Below are 12,484 nucleotides of genomic sequence, written 5' to 3'. Positions count from 1 at the left end.
CTTTGGAAGAAAAGAACGCTGGTAGAATGCAGTGAATTGCTATTAAAAAAAAAAGATATTTTTCCTCAGTTGAATTTTATTTTTATTTCTTCTTGCGATTGAAAGAAACACAAATAAATATAAAAGAACTCGATGCGTAAGCGAAGCCTTCTCTGTGGTACCCTCCCATCCAACTGAATATGCGAGACATGTTACACCGAAATCGGAATCCCACAGTAAATTTTACCCTATTGAGAGCGTTTGAGTGTGCGCGGTCGTAAATCGCCTCCGAGTGTACGTGAAATGCTATATATTTTCTTGGTAAACGCCCATCATTCATAGCAGTACTAATACATGTATGCCATTCAACACTGGGTAACTTATACACACAATTAGGCGTATATATGTAGTATATACGTATAGTTAACGTTTCGTGTTTCAAAAGGGGACAAACAAAACAAACAAAAAATGCATACCCTCGATTAGCACTCGGAGACGATCTCTTTCTAAAAAACGAAGTGAAACTGCTCCAATTGTTTCAGCAGTTTTTTCCTTTTCGTTATTGTTGTGCTCCGTAGGCTAGATGAGTTACGATATTTTTATATTGTTTGATCATTGATAATGAGGAGCAAGCGATTAACATCTTGAGGTTTTTTAACAAATAAACAACAACAAATTACTTACGTTTTGGTCGCATCCGAGTTAGGATGCACCTTACAGAAAATCGCATAGCTTTAAGTGTATTAAACGTGTCTCGTACTGAAAGAAAAGGATTAGAAATCATCAAACACAACGAAGCATAGGTAAACGTAGTAGAAGTCAACATAGTCAGTCAACCACATCTTTCAGGGGGTCATCAAACTGCTCTTGGATGGCCGTTACAGGTTTGTCATAAGGTTGATGCCCCTCCTGATTGTCGCTGTTGGTTCCCTGGCTGTTGCGGTACGATCTGAGTGCCGACCCGTCAAACTCTAAGCTCAGAATGCTCTCCGAGTAAGTTATATGCCGCACCGTTTCATCTGGATGGGTTGCTAGGAAATACGAGGGGACTTGTCAGTCCGTGTCATACATCGTAGGGTAAAGGCGGCCATTGAAAACGAACGCTGAGTGACAGTTGAAAAAGGCCGCGGGAACGTGAGTAGCGGTTGTTTCGAAGGATTGCATAATAGATGGCGTTGGTATGCTCCATAGTCATAATATTCGTGCTGGTTGCGCAACATCACCCGTATGCTTCCGCAACTTCTATATAGTTTATTTGACGGCGAAAAGTGTAACCACCTTTGCACATTTTGCAGTTAAAAATTAAGTTGTAGTCTGCTATGATGATGTATGTCGTATAAAAATGTCGGACTTATTTTTTAAGCTGCAATTTTTTTTAAAAACAAGTTGGTCTTTAAACATTGACTTGAATTCGATGAAAGCTAACCTATTATGATCCAAAACTGAACGCTGACTCGAATCAAATATTCCCATCATTAAGCGGTTATACTGAATAAAACGGAATAAAAGCAGTGATTCGCTTTATTGTAATAGCTTACCATAAAACTAACAACTCAGCAAACAATTCCTCCAGGAGAAAAGCAATTTAACAAGTGTGTATTCAAAACTTTTCGTTTTTTTTTTACGATTGCAAAAATAACCGATTAACTGGCGGCCACTTCAAAGTAAACCAACTCGAGCTGTCAAGGCTGTTACAACGTTCTTTATACACTAAATGACACACACGTCCAAAGTTTTCTTCAGACGACAACGTTTTCGTAATCGAGCAACGTGATCTGACATTTGATACGCAACTGATCGTTGACAAAGAGTTTCTGCTTCTTCTCCTTGAGTTGATTCCAACTGAAAAGGATGGTGGGGTTCTGTCGGGGCACATCCAGTTCAAAGTTCATCTGTCCATGATCTTCGTATTCGAAGTCGCCATCCAAGTTGACAATGCCGAAACGATAGGCAACGCAAGCCCGGTTAGACACGGACGATATCAACTGTAGTGACAGCGATGAGCTGCAAACGTCTCTCAGATTCATGACGAGCTGCCACTGGTATCCGCCCCGTTTCAGACCGAAAACGGGCGACTCGAACGTCAGGCCCGTTACGCGCGATTCGAAACGCTCCACGTTCTCTAAAATCCATTCGGTTGACAAAGACTTTTCCACAAGACGAGACACCATCCGAATGCTCTCGACGAACCGATGGGGTACCTCTGACATGCTGACAAGATATACAAAAGTAGAATAGCTCGCTATTGGCTACACAATCACTGACGCACAGCGGCAAGATCTGGTGAGAACAAACTATCGACTTACAACGACAAAATGAGAAAGACCCAAGAGCTCTATGTCGTACATGCATGAAGAAATGTGGGTCCCTTTCGATTACCTTCCGTTGGTCTCTTTTCAGCTACACGGGGGAGATTAGCATTCCTGGAAACAAAAAATTAAAAGGCTATGGAAGTACTTGTGAAGAATACGTGCTTGTATAGTTCAGGAAGAGTTCGAGTGGCGACATAGCGGGCTCAATATGTCAATGGTGGCACGCACTGCGTAAATTGTATAGGCCTATTATCTTCTGTCCCCCTATCAATTTCGATAAATCGAACATCTAATGTGAATTATTTGATTTCCTATTTATTTTCTCTACCGTGTGGGGTTTGGTAAGACCGATCAACGCTTGATCGACGAGATGTAGAGACATCCGTCGCGCGCCCCCTCCCAAAAGATTGATTGCTACACATGCTGCAAAGTGGAGGATGATCCAGGAAATGCTGGAAGCATCTACTCTTTTTAGCGGGACATTAGAGGGGGAGGACCGTATTCCTTAGAACTTACGTACCATGTACGTACTGTGCACTAATAGACCTGTATAAAATCCCTTTTGATTGATGAAGCACAATTTCCTCATCAAGTTTCATCCCCACTCATACGGAACTGAAAATACAATTTCCTCGTACTGGGTGTATACAAATGTTCTGCATTAGGGGAGATAGTAATTGAATAGTCAGCGAGGGATTGAGCTACTGGGAATTCGATAAAAGGCGAACGCCGTAAAAACGGATTCCTGACGGTTGTTTTTTTCTTTTATCTGGTTGTGTTCTACCAGCTGAGAGTAGTACAAACATAAGACGTCGATGAAAATGAACATTTCTATTACATGGAAGATGGAAATGCCTATTGTTCTCGGTGGGCACGGAGATTAAACAGATCACCAAGAACATCGTTACTGTTGGCCGATTGGATGAAGAGCACGAATAGCGGACATTTTTAAAAGCATGAAGTGCCAGCACTTAGACACACACACACAAAATGCAAGCCTAAGCTGTTCGGAAAAATTGCGCTTCATCATTCTGCGTCTTTTGTTACAAAGACGTTCATTTAGCAATGGATGTACGAGATAAGCGGCCAAAATGTTGGGGCCATTCAACATCAGACACTCATGTCTATTGTTCTATGATTTAGAAGTCTGAATGGACGTCCCATTACGTATGAATGCCGGCCGAAAAAGCTGCTTTTCATCAGACAGAGTCTAGAAACTTGTACTCTTTTATTCCTATCACGTTGAAAAATTAAGGTTAGCGAAAAGGCGATGATGTCTTTGTTCGTCAGAAACATCCAACAACGTCGGCCGGGTCGGAAAAGCCACGACCGCACTCAATTTTGAAAGTCAGCGTGTACCATATAGTACCGCCATCTGCTTCGATCCAGTGCAACTCATTCTTCTACTGACAAACACGGATGCAAACGATCAACAATAGGAAGAAAGAAAAAAAAATAAAGAAAACACACAACGGTAAATCACGTAGCTAACTTTCACAGTTCTTATGTCTCCCGAAATGTTGAGCTCGTAAAACGGTCTATTGCACGAACGTTTGTCTCATGAATTTGTGACATTTTTTGGACGACAGCAAGGCAAACTAGCAAATGGCTTGTATTTGTCAACGTTTTGCATGCTATGATAATATAACAAAGTACAGGAAACTACCATCCGAAATTCTCTGTAAGGTCACGTGCTATCCGGATTTTGCGTTTCGTATACGTGCAAAGCCTTTTTACATTGGACCGTATTGTTTGTGATTCCGGTAGATTGTGGTGAATGACGCCGATTTGGGAACCAATCCCTAACTCGTCTATTTACTACTGGAACCCACAAAATAGGAGGAAAAAAAAAGAAAGGATCTGGAAACCTTGCAAGTGGTTTAAGTCAGACCTTTGACGCCATATGTCTTTTCTTTTGACGTAAAACAAAAGTTGAGGCTATAACGTCACTGTGCTATGCAGGGGCTTTATTGTGCAATCGAATACCAAGAAAATGAGCTGAAAATTTTGAAGCACAGCGTTGACAAGTTCGTATGTTAATTCGAGTCTCTTCCTTGCTGTTCAGAAAGTGCGTAGCTATACTAGCGAAAATAAGAGCAACATTTGAGTTCGTGACCAGTCATAGCCTGCATTGCAGTTGAATTCCTTGAGGAAAAAAAACAAACAAAACAAAACAACATCAACCGAACCTGGAACATGGCCAAGTCCGAAGTCTTGGCGGTATACACACAGTAGTTCTAGTTGCAACTGAACCGCGTATTCCCATAGCACATATACAGCAAACGTTGTCGATTTCATTTTCCCATTGTTGGTGGATTATAATCACACGGCTCTAACGAATGCCATGAACAATAAATGAACAAAACGCAGAACAATGAAGCCATGTCTTGTGTTTCGCCTTTGCCATTATTTCACAATGTGAACACACACACAAAAATGGCATTGAATCTGCGCTGGCCCGTCAGCGCAGATGAACAGGAAGCCCCATACGTTGCCGTGTGACGGTAAGTAGCACCTGATATCGATTCAGGCAGCCTTTAAGTGCAACAGGGCAGAAACATAACGCAAAAACCAGACAAACTTGTTTGAAAAAACTTTTAAAAAAGTAAATCGCAATTGTCATCGTCAGTTGCATCGCTAGAATACGCAGACTCGCTACGTTTTGTCGGAACACGAGTGCAACCCCCTGCCCAATCCAAGTGCTGTACATACAAATTGTTCACTGTGAAACTGTCGTTGGTTTACCGAACAATGCTCTAGATTTCTGTCAACTCATTAATTGGGAAATTTTCCAACAATTTATCATTGCAACCTGAGTGATGGACATAGGTGCCAACCGAGTAGATATTGACGCGCTATTGCGTCTGTTCACGTGCCCAGGCTGCGGGAATCCTGCCAACAAGCCGCCGCTATTCCAGTGCGTCAAAGGTTGGTAGATAACATATTTCTTCAATAAGTACATCATTATCATAAACTAGATACATTTCTAGATTTAAATAAGTAGTGTAGGCATTAGAAGAACGAAATCATTGAGTGTGAAACGGGTATGGAGGAAATGAATTTTTGTAAAAATTGACCGTTCCAACTTTTTCATTTCAAATTGGAACGAAGGTCACGTAGCCTGTTCCAGCTGTTCCGTCAAATGTCGGGGCTCTTGTCCAACTTGCCGTCAACGAATGACAACTGAGCGCAATTTCTGGATGGAAGAGGCTTCTACTTGTATCATATTTCCTCTTCGAACAGCAGGTAAAAACGCTTTACATGGCTCGCTTATTCTTAGTTCGTCGAACGTTGTTGCAGTTCATTAAGCTTCGTTAGTATACACGCAGTTGACGAAATGTTTTTGGATGAACTTTAGTTTTTTTACAGTCAGTTATTTAATGTTTGTCTCACAGAGAGAATCAAGCGATAGCGAAAGCAGCACAGCGTCATAATCGCATTACGTATATGTCGTATAGGCTCGTCGTTGCGCTGTGCCTAGCGAGACGGTTAGATTGAACAGCCATTACTGGGAAATGGAAAGTGAGGCAAGAGTAAAAATAACGCCGTAACCAGGTAAACAGCGGTGAACTTTGAAATCTGAAAAAGCATAGAGTAACAAGGCCAGAGATTCACTGCAAGTCAAAGTAGAAAACAAAACAAACATCCCTTATGAACGATCAAAGGGAGGATGTTCCATTTTTAGATTTTAAAAATTGGAAGGAATCGAATCTTTTTATGGAAACCAAATCGTGCGATGGAAATTCATAATTTTGTTGTTTGTTTTTTTTTCCCCCCTCTCGACTATCGCTTTGGTCCGGCGAGCATTTCGTGGTGTTGGAAATTGAACAAATAGCCAAACGATGGCAGCCTTCCAACTGTCTAAAAAAATGTTCTTGACGAAACGAAAAAAAAAAAAAGGTAATAAAATAAAAATAAATAGAAAAACAGATACTCCAAACCCTAAAGAGCAAAAATTAGTTTGGCTGGCTGCCCAGAACATAAAATCCACTATCAGGACGCGATTTAGCGCCCCCAAAAGTCAGCTACTGTTGCCTGGTGGTTCATTTCCCCTTCAATAGCGAAATGACGTGGAAAGTCAGCCACATCGGCTTGTACATTAACCATACTTTACATAAGGTGTTTCCCTAAAAGTCAATGAAGCTCACCGTCATCCTTAGCAAATTTATTCCAATCTACAACACAGTCAGTGATGCTTTAAAAAGATAACAAACATAATCTGATTGAATTTGTTAACGCAAATGTTTCCACAAACTGCCTATTTTAAATGATAAGCGTTTCAACTGATTTAATTCTTTTTTTTAATCACAATTTTTTTGGTTAAATCAGCGACAGCAGATGATAGAAATGGCGTGAAACACTGAAAATTGGCGATCTCAACTCGAACGACTCCCTTTTTTTTTTACATCCGTATTGTAGCCTACGCCAACTATTTCCATATTTTCCACGTCGACCAGACCCAGTGCAGTCGTCAGTGGTTTGCCCAGCAGGCTGGCCGCCAGCTCAGCCAGCTCCCGTTCTAGATCTCGTCTGAACTATATATGCGGACCTAGTTGCAAAAAAACTGCTGTTTTGCATAGTGAGTGCCACTTGGGAATTACTTGAACATTCATCGACAGTGATTGCGGGAAAAACAAATTGGCGTTACATACACAATTCAACAGGACAACAAAAAACAAACGTAGACTGTAACCATTAGTGTGAGATGGCCAGTCATTCGATGCCCAATGGGCGAGGTTACGGCGAAACCAAGTCTCCAACGGCAGCGCTGGCTCGACAGAGCAGCATCCGCAAATCATCCGCTGGGGACTTAGGGTCCAGCACGCTTCCATCGCTGGGAACGGCTGGCCGTCTTGTTGATTACGAGGCATTGATTCGACATTTTGACTGTCCCGTGTGTCACGACTGGGTCACGCCGCCAATCGTCCAGTGCCGCAAAGGCCACATCGTCTGCGGACCGTGTAAATCAAAAGGCTTGAAAGCATGTCCAGTCTGCAAACAGCGCTTCAGTGACGTCACCAACTGGATGATGGAACAGGTAAACGACCTACTGTTTATATCTTGCTTATTGTATAACTTTGTTTTGCTTTTTATTTTGGTTTGAAGGTGTCGCTTGTCATTGCCTTTCCATGCAAGTTCCAGGGCAATGGTTGCAGAATCTACAGCGAGCTGATACACAAGACGGCCCATGAAGCTCTCTGCTCTTTCCGGCCCGTCTCCTGCCAGTATGGCATCCGTGGATGCACCCAGATATTGCTCTACCATCTGATGGAAAAGCACGTCCTCGAGTGCCGCTTTAAACCACCTAATCTTCACTCTCAGTTGAGTTCGTCATCACACGGCAGCTCCAACAACTGATCTGAATTGTAAGCGGCCTTCTGACAATCAACCGACACGAGGGCCAATTTAGAACGTTACTTCACGTTACATTAACACAACAGACACACACACACACACACAGACTAATCACACTATTCAAGAAATGTTACGTCTACGTGTTACTCAACTACGTTTGTATTGCATTATATTTCACTCCTTTGAAAATATACTGTACATCCCCGTCACTGGAAGATGCGATTTAATGGATAGACTATATTTCTTTCATCGTATTATAGTTGCGAGAATGGCCCATATAATACTAAACGATCGCATTGGCCATAGCCTTGATTCCGTTCCAGGCTTCGGTCGCTACGGGAGCGATCAACGTGGTTCGGCGTGACGAACCCGTCAGGCGTGTTCCGCAGTTCCAAAGTGTAGCCGTGGACGATGCCCAGAGTGCCATACACATAATCCTTAGTCGTTCCTGACGTGAAATCTACGTAAATGATCAAGAATTACGTGTGGGTCATCATTTTTAAGGCCAACAAAGTAACACATACAAAGAACTTCGGAGCCTGGACCGAAAGGATAATTAGTGCCGTACGTTGCTTCAATGGCCGCTGCACCCGCCGTCATGATTCTTTCCTGAAAAAACGATTGGCAACTGTGGGGTCTTTAAAAGGTCTTAAATTGACGATACCATTTCGGCGTAGTCGGCAGGACGTTCGGTCGTGTAACCGTAAGGTGAAATCCACACTTGCGCGTTATTGTGGATGGAGACGGCTGCCTTTGCACGGCCTTGCAGGCTCAATAGTATATCTCTCATGGCTTGCGACTCAGCTTCTGAGAAGGCTGAAGGGCCACCGTACGTGTCGGAACACGGGTTGTCAGAGCTCCCGACGCCGCCAAAGTTGGCATCGAAGTTTCGATTGGTGTCCACACCTGTACATTGTTCCACGCGTGTTGCATTTACAATCTCTTTCTTTAGCTGTTTTGATGCGTTTTTTTTAATAAATTCCATTGATGTGCTTACCAATGCAGGGGGATGAGGGATTTATTTTTCGATTCTTCCGCCAAAGCCGGTCCTTTTTTTTCAAAAGGGATGAAACAAAAATTAGGGACATTGGGAAAAAACAAGGAACGTAAACAGGGAAGACACTGTTGCACAATCCCACAAAAGTAGCAATAAAATGTCAAAAGGAAATGACCTACTAGGGTGAGTTGGGATTCATTGATCGAATTATAATCCGATCAAATACCAAAGAAAAAGCCATACAGCTGTGACATGGTAGCTTCGAACGCATACATACTACGTATATCTTGATTTTTATAAATAACACAAAAACCATTGCGCTGACGACAGATCTGACCCGAAATTCAAGATTACCGTTGAAAAACAATCAAAATCGCTTAGTTTTATCGAATTCTGAGACATGTCCATATTTGGCATTTTTTGAAAAACAGCAAAGGGTATAGCCTTCCCACTTTTGCGATTTTTGGTCAAATCCGACTTTGTGCTAAAAACACTTTACTTCCACTCAAAATTGAACGAGGAATATGAAAATAAGGTTTGTTTTGACGTTAGGATTATAGTTTTTGCGATATAGAAGAAATTGATTCAAATCGACATATTCGGGAAAGCTTGATTTTTATAAATACTGTGAAAACTAAGCTGTTAACGCAACATTCGACCCAAAATTCGAGATCGCCGTTAAAAATCAATCAAAATCACTAAGTTTTATCGAATTCTGAGACATGTCCAAATTTTGCGTTTTTGGAAAAACAGCAAAGGGTATAGCCTTCCCACTTTTGCGATTTTCGGTCAAATCCGAATATATGCTGATAACACTTGATTCCCACTCAAAATTGAACGAAGATTACGAAAATCCGGTTGGTTTTGACGTTAGGATTATAGTTTTTACGATATAGAAGAAATCGATTGAAATCGACATATTCGGGAAGGCTTCATTTTAACATATAAAAAAAAACTAATTTGCTAACGCAGAATTTGATCCAAAATTGGAGAGCGATCACTAGAAAACGCTCGATTCCCACATGCAATCGAATTATGATTGAAAGCATACATACATTTAACCACGAGTGGACGTATCCATCGGGGTTAGAAACGGGCGTGATGAACCAGTCGAAGCGGTCCAGCAAACCGGTGATCTCCGGAATTTGGCCGTACAGCGTAGAGAGCTAAAATAAATAGATTTCACATCACCCCATCGTCAAACGCAGCACATAAAACGCAGCACAAAATATCTAAGCAACGAATGTGCACCGACTAGTTGTATTTTAGCAAAGCAGCCGGACTCAAACCTCGTCAATAATCCAGATGCAGGTGGAGTGGGCAATCCATTCTCTGGCGTGCATTCCGCATTCCAAGTAAATGGCAGGTTTGGTGTCGCCTCCTCCGCTGGAAATACGCGCCGTCACAATGTCACGAGACTCGTCCGTGACGCCAATTCTGCTGACGCTCACTAACGGATTACTATTGGCCAGTTGATTTAAGTAGTCAATAATCTGCGAAAATGACGCACTTTAGTGCTTAAGTAGAGATTAGCAGTTATCAAAAATCTTCAACCTCTTCGTAGGTGTGGTAAGTTTCGGTGAACCTACTTCCCGCAGCAATGCTATTGGCGTTCTCTGCTTGCCTTCTATCGAGGAAACTAAACGAGCGAGCGAAGTCCCGCAAAAGTGCGTGAGTAAACCATTAAGAATATGAACTGCTTATCATCGTGACATCCAGTTCACCTTTGAACGTCATCCATAAGCGTTGAAGGTTGCATGCCTTTCGACAGGAGTTCTTGTTCCATCAATGCACCGTTATCTGTAAAGATGTCCACAGATTGGGCCAACGTGGTGGGATCGCGCCAGAAATCTAGCGTTTTGAGGTCGGAAGGCCATCCTTTCGTGTCCGGCGATCGACTCAGATTGACCAAATAGGCAAGCTGCTCCTTCGTTTGGGGAGTCACGCGCAGCAATTTATACCTGTTCATTGTAAGACCAGATTCGTGATCAGAAAACGATTGATTTGGATAAGATAACACGTGGCGTGTTCACGTCATGTTGTTTTTCAGTCACGATCCTATAATTTATTGTCTAGACTGTTATAGGCTATTGCTAACAACCTCTGTTCCTCATAATCTCGAGCCAAAAAAAGAAAAGGGAAAACGCAAAAGTATAAAGACGGACCAACGTTCCGTTTAACTAATAACTTTCCTTTAAAAAAGAAATATAACGTTACCCTTTGTAGTTGGTTTTCTGAGTCCAGGCTAGGGCCACCATAAAGACCGAAAAGATTACCAAGCGCTTCATGTCGTAGGGCTTTATTGCTTGTGTGTGTCGTGTGGCACTCGATGACCTCCTCTATTCGAGTCTCCAAACTGCACTGAACGACGCAAAAGAAGACAATTCCATTCGACACGAAGGTTTTGTTATCCACTACGATACGATAGGGATACGATAGGCCATACAGCTTGTGATTAGATTTGTAGTTCAATATACTATAGGTTGCGTGGTTGGTTATCGCGACTTTTTTGTTTCTATTTGATTGGCATCGTAGATGTTTGGTTTGCGACAGAAATAGGAATTTCCCACATTTTTGCAGCATTTACCTTGAACATGAAAAAGATGATCATCTGATGATTCTATATTTACACGCGTATAACGTCTATATGCAAATTCGTCACGCGTAGTTGTTTGGGGACGTCCAAAGCAGCTGCAAGTCACATCGACTTTCGTTTGTTATTATTAATATTTTTTTTTCTCTGTTTACATTTTTGTTGTGGTTTACGTTCGGCGCTTGTTCTCCTCTCTAAAATCGTGTAGGAAATAGGGTGCCAAGTGTGTAAATATAAATAAAACAAGACACGCAAGTTTGCGATTTTAATTGACGGTTCTATTATTACTTGGACAGTGCCTGATGCCATCAAACCGTTGCGCGTGCGCGTCTGGATTCAAATGCACTCTTGGGAACGTTAAAGCAAAGGCGGCCAACAAACAAAAACAAATGCTTCTACTGAGAAAGGAGAAACGATCCCCACATAGCAGAGTGAGTTGCTGATGCAAGAAAGAGTGAAACGGACGAATATAGCCATGCAGAGCTGCCAACCGTTTGCATTTTAAAAAATGATGGAATCTATCGACTCTCTTAATTGAAAATTGGGTTTGCCTACGGAACGCTATTTGACCCACTTTATGTTGACAACCTCTGTTCTCTGGTTTACTATTTATTTCAGGGATTTTATAAACAGTGACAATCCACTTTCAAGTGATTAACCACATCACTCACTTGAGATTAATAGTTTATGAGTGATAAAACACATGAATTGGATTCAAAATTGAACGAGGATGTCGGAAATCAAGTTTGTTTGGTATGAAAAACGCGACCTAGCGTTCTAAATGGAAACCAACCTTCTGTCTGGTGATGATCTCAAAATACACCTGTTGCATCGCTGACGTTGTTACGTACTACATCGCTGCGTGAGCGCACGTTTCCGTTATCAACAGAAATAGAACGCAGCCAAATTTGTTTGTCATAAAAAAGTTGGGAACAATAAATTTCAAAGGATCAAGTTAAACCAAAACAATAGAGAAAGAGAACAAAAGGTAGCATTAAAACAAAAGTGTCAGTAAACTGTTGAGCGCTTGAGTACGGCTGCGTATCGTTACATGTACATTTTGGTGGTATTTTTCTGTTCCTTGCGAGTGACGAAACTGGCCAGTAGCAAAGGGCCAACGTATCTGGTAGTCGGATGTATGATACCCTAAACTAGTGATTTCTTTTTTATGGAATTGCAGACAATTAAAGTTGCAACAATAACTGACCACAGACATTGTCATTCGATGCGAAAATTTAATGGGGCACT

At 41.8% G+C, this 12,484-nt stretch overlaps 3 protein-coding genes and 1 long non-coding RNA gene across 6 annotated transcripts; 2 read left to right on the top strand and 2 right to left on the bottom strand.

Moving 5' to 3' along the window:
- Window positions 1-1,607: 1,607 nt before the first annotated feature.
- On the bottom strand, window positions 1,608-5,107 carry LOC116925962. Its single transcript, XM_045171513.1, has 2 exons — window positions 4,481-5,107; window positions 1,608-2,402 (listed from the first exon to the last, which is right to left on the bottom strand). Exon 2 carries the CDS (start codon window positions 2,187-2,189, stop codon window positions 1,719-1,721), a length of 471 nt encoding a protein of 156 aa, XP_045027448.1. The 5' UTR covers window positions 2,190-2,402; window positions 4,481-5,107; the 3' UTR covers window positions 1,608-1,718.
- A 473-nt stretch (window positions 5,108-5,580) lies between these two features.
- On the top strand, window positions 5,581-7,855 carry LOC116925952 (E3 ubiquitin-protein ligase sina-like). Of its 2 annotated transcripts, none has more exons than XM_045171506.1 (3): window positions 5,581-5,846; window positions 6,621-7,329; window positions 7,398-7,855. In XM_045171506.1, exons 2-3 carry the CDS (start codon window positions 6,997-6,999, stop codon window positions 7,647-7,649), a joined length of 585 nt encoding a protein of 194 aa, XP_045027441.1. In that variant the 5' UTR covers window positions 5,581-5,846; window positions 6,621-6,996; the 3' UTR covers window positions 7,650-7,855. The 2 variants fall into 2 exon arrangements, with proteins under 2 accessions (XP_045027441.1, XP_045027442.1); XM_045171507.1 differs by lacking the exon at window positions 5,581-5,846 and adding an exon at window positions 5,854-6,191.
- On the bottom strand, window positions 7,788-11,024 carry LOC116925903 (carboxypeptidase B). The gene is given in 10 exon segments (XM_032932663.2): window positions 7,788-8,004; window positions 8,006-8,106; window positions 8,171-8,255; window positions 8,311-8,552; window positions 8,644-8,695; window positions 9,699-9,809; window positions 9,933-10,136; window positions 10,198-10,282; window positions 10,368-10,604; window positions 10,861-11,024. Coding segments are annotated over 10 exon segments (1,263 nt in total). The 5' UTR covers window positions 10,932-11,024; the 3' UTR covers window positions 7,788-7,929.
- On the top strand, window positions 10,132-12,072 carry LOC123470761. 2 transcript variants are annotated; one of them, XR_006644545.1, is made up of 2 exons: window positions 10,132-10,314; window positions 11,533-12,072. It is a non-coding gene; the product is annotated as an uncharacterized LOC123470761 (long non-coding RNA). The 2 variants fall into 2 exon arrangements; XR_006644544.1 differs by lacking the exon at window positions 10,132-10,314 and adding an exon at window positions 11,134-11,459.
- The last annotated feature ends 412 nt before the right edge of the window (window positions 12,073-12,484 follow it).

Source organism: Daphnia magna, linkage group LG1 (assembly GCF_020631705.1).
Source record: "Daphnia magna isolate NIES linkage group LG1, ASM2063170v1.1, whole genome shotgun sequence".
Lineage (NCBI taxonomy): Eukaryota > Metazoa > Arthropoda > Branchiopoda > Diplostraca > Daphniidae > Daphnia > Daphnia magna.
Note: the sequence above shows the minus strand (reverse complement) of the source record. Positions and strands in the feature narration are given on the sequence as shown.

Excerpts from the sequence above, each read along its gene's own strand:
- LOC116925952 (XM_045171506.1), top strand. The coding sequence starts at position 6,997 with ATGGCCAGTCATTCGATGCCCAATGGGCGAGGTTACGGCGAAACCAAG. Across the intron at positions 7,330-7,397 it reads CCAACTGGATGATGGAACAG|GTGTCGCTTGTCATTGCCTT; the intron begins GTAAACGACCTA and ends TTTGGTTTGAAG.
- LOC116925962 (XM_045171513.1), bottom strand. The coding sequence starts at position 2,189 with ATGTCAGAGGTACCCCATCGGTTCGTCGAGAGCATTCGGATGGTGTCT.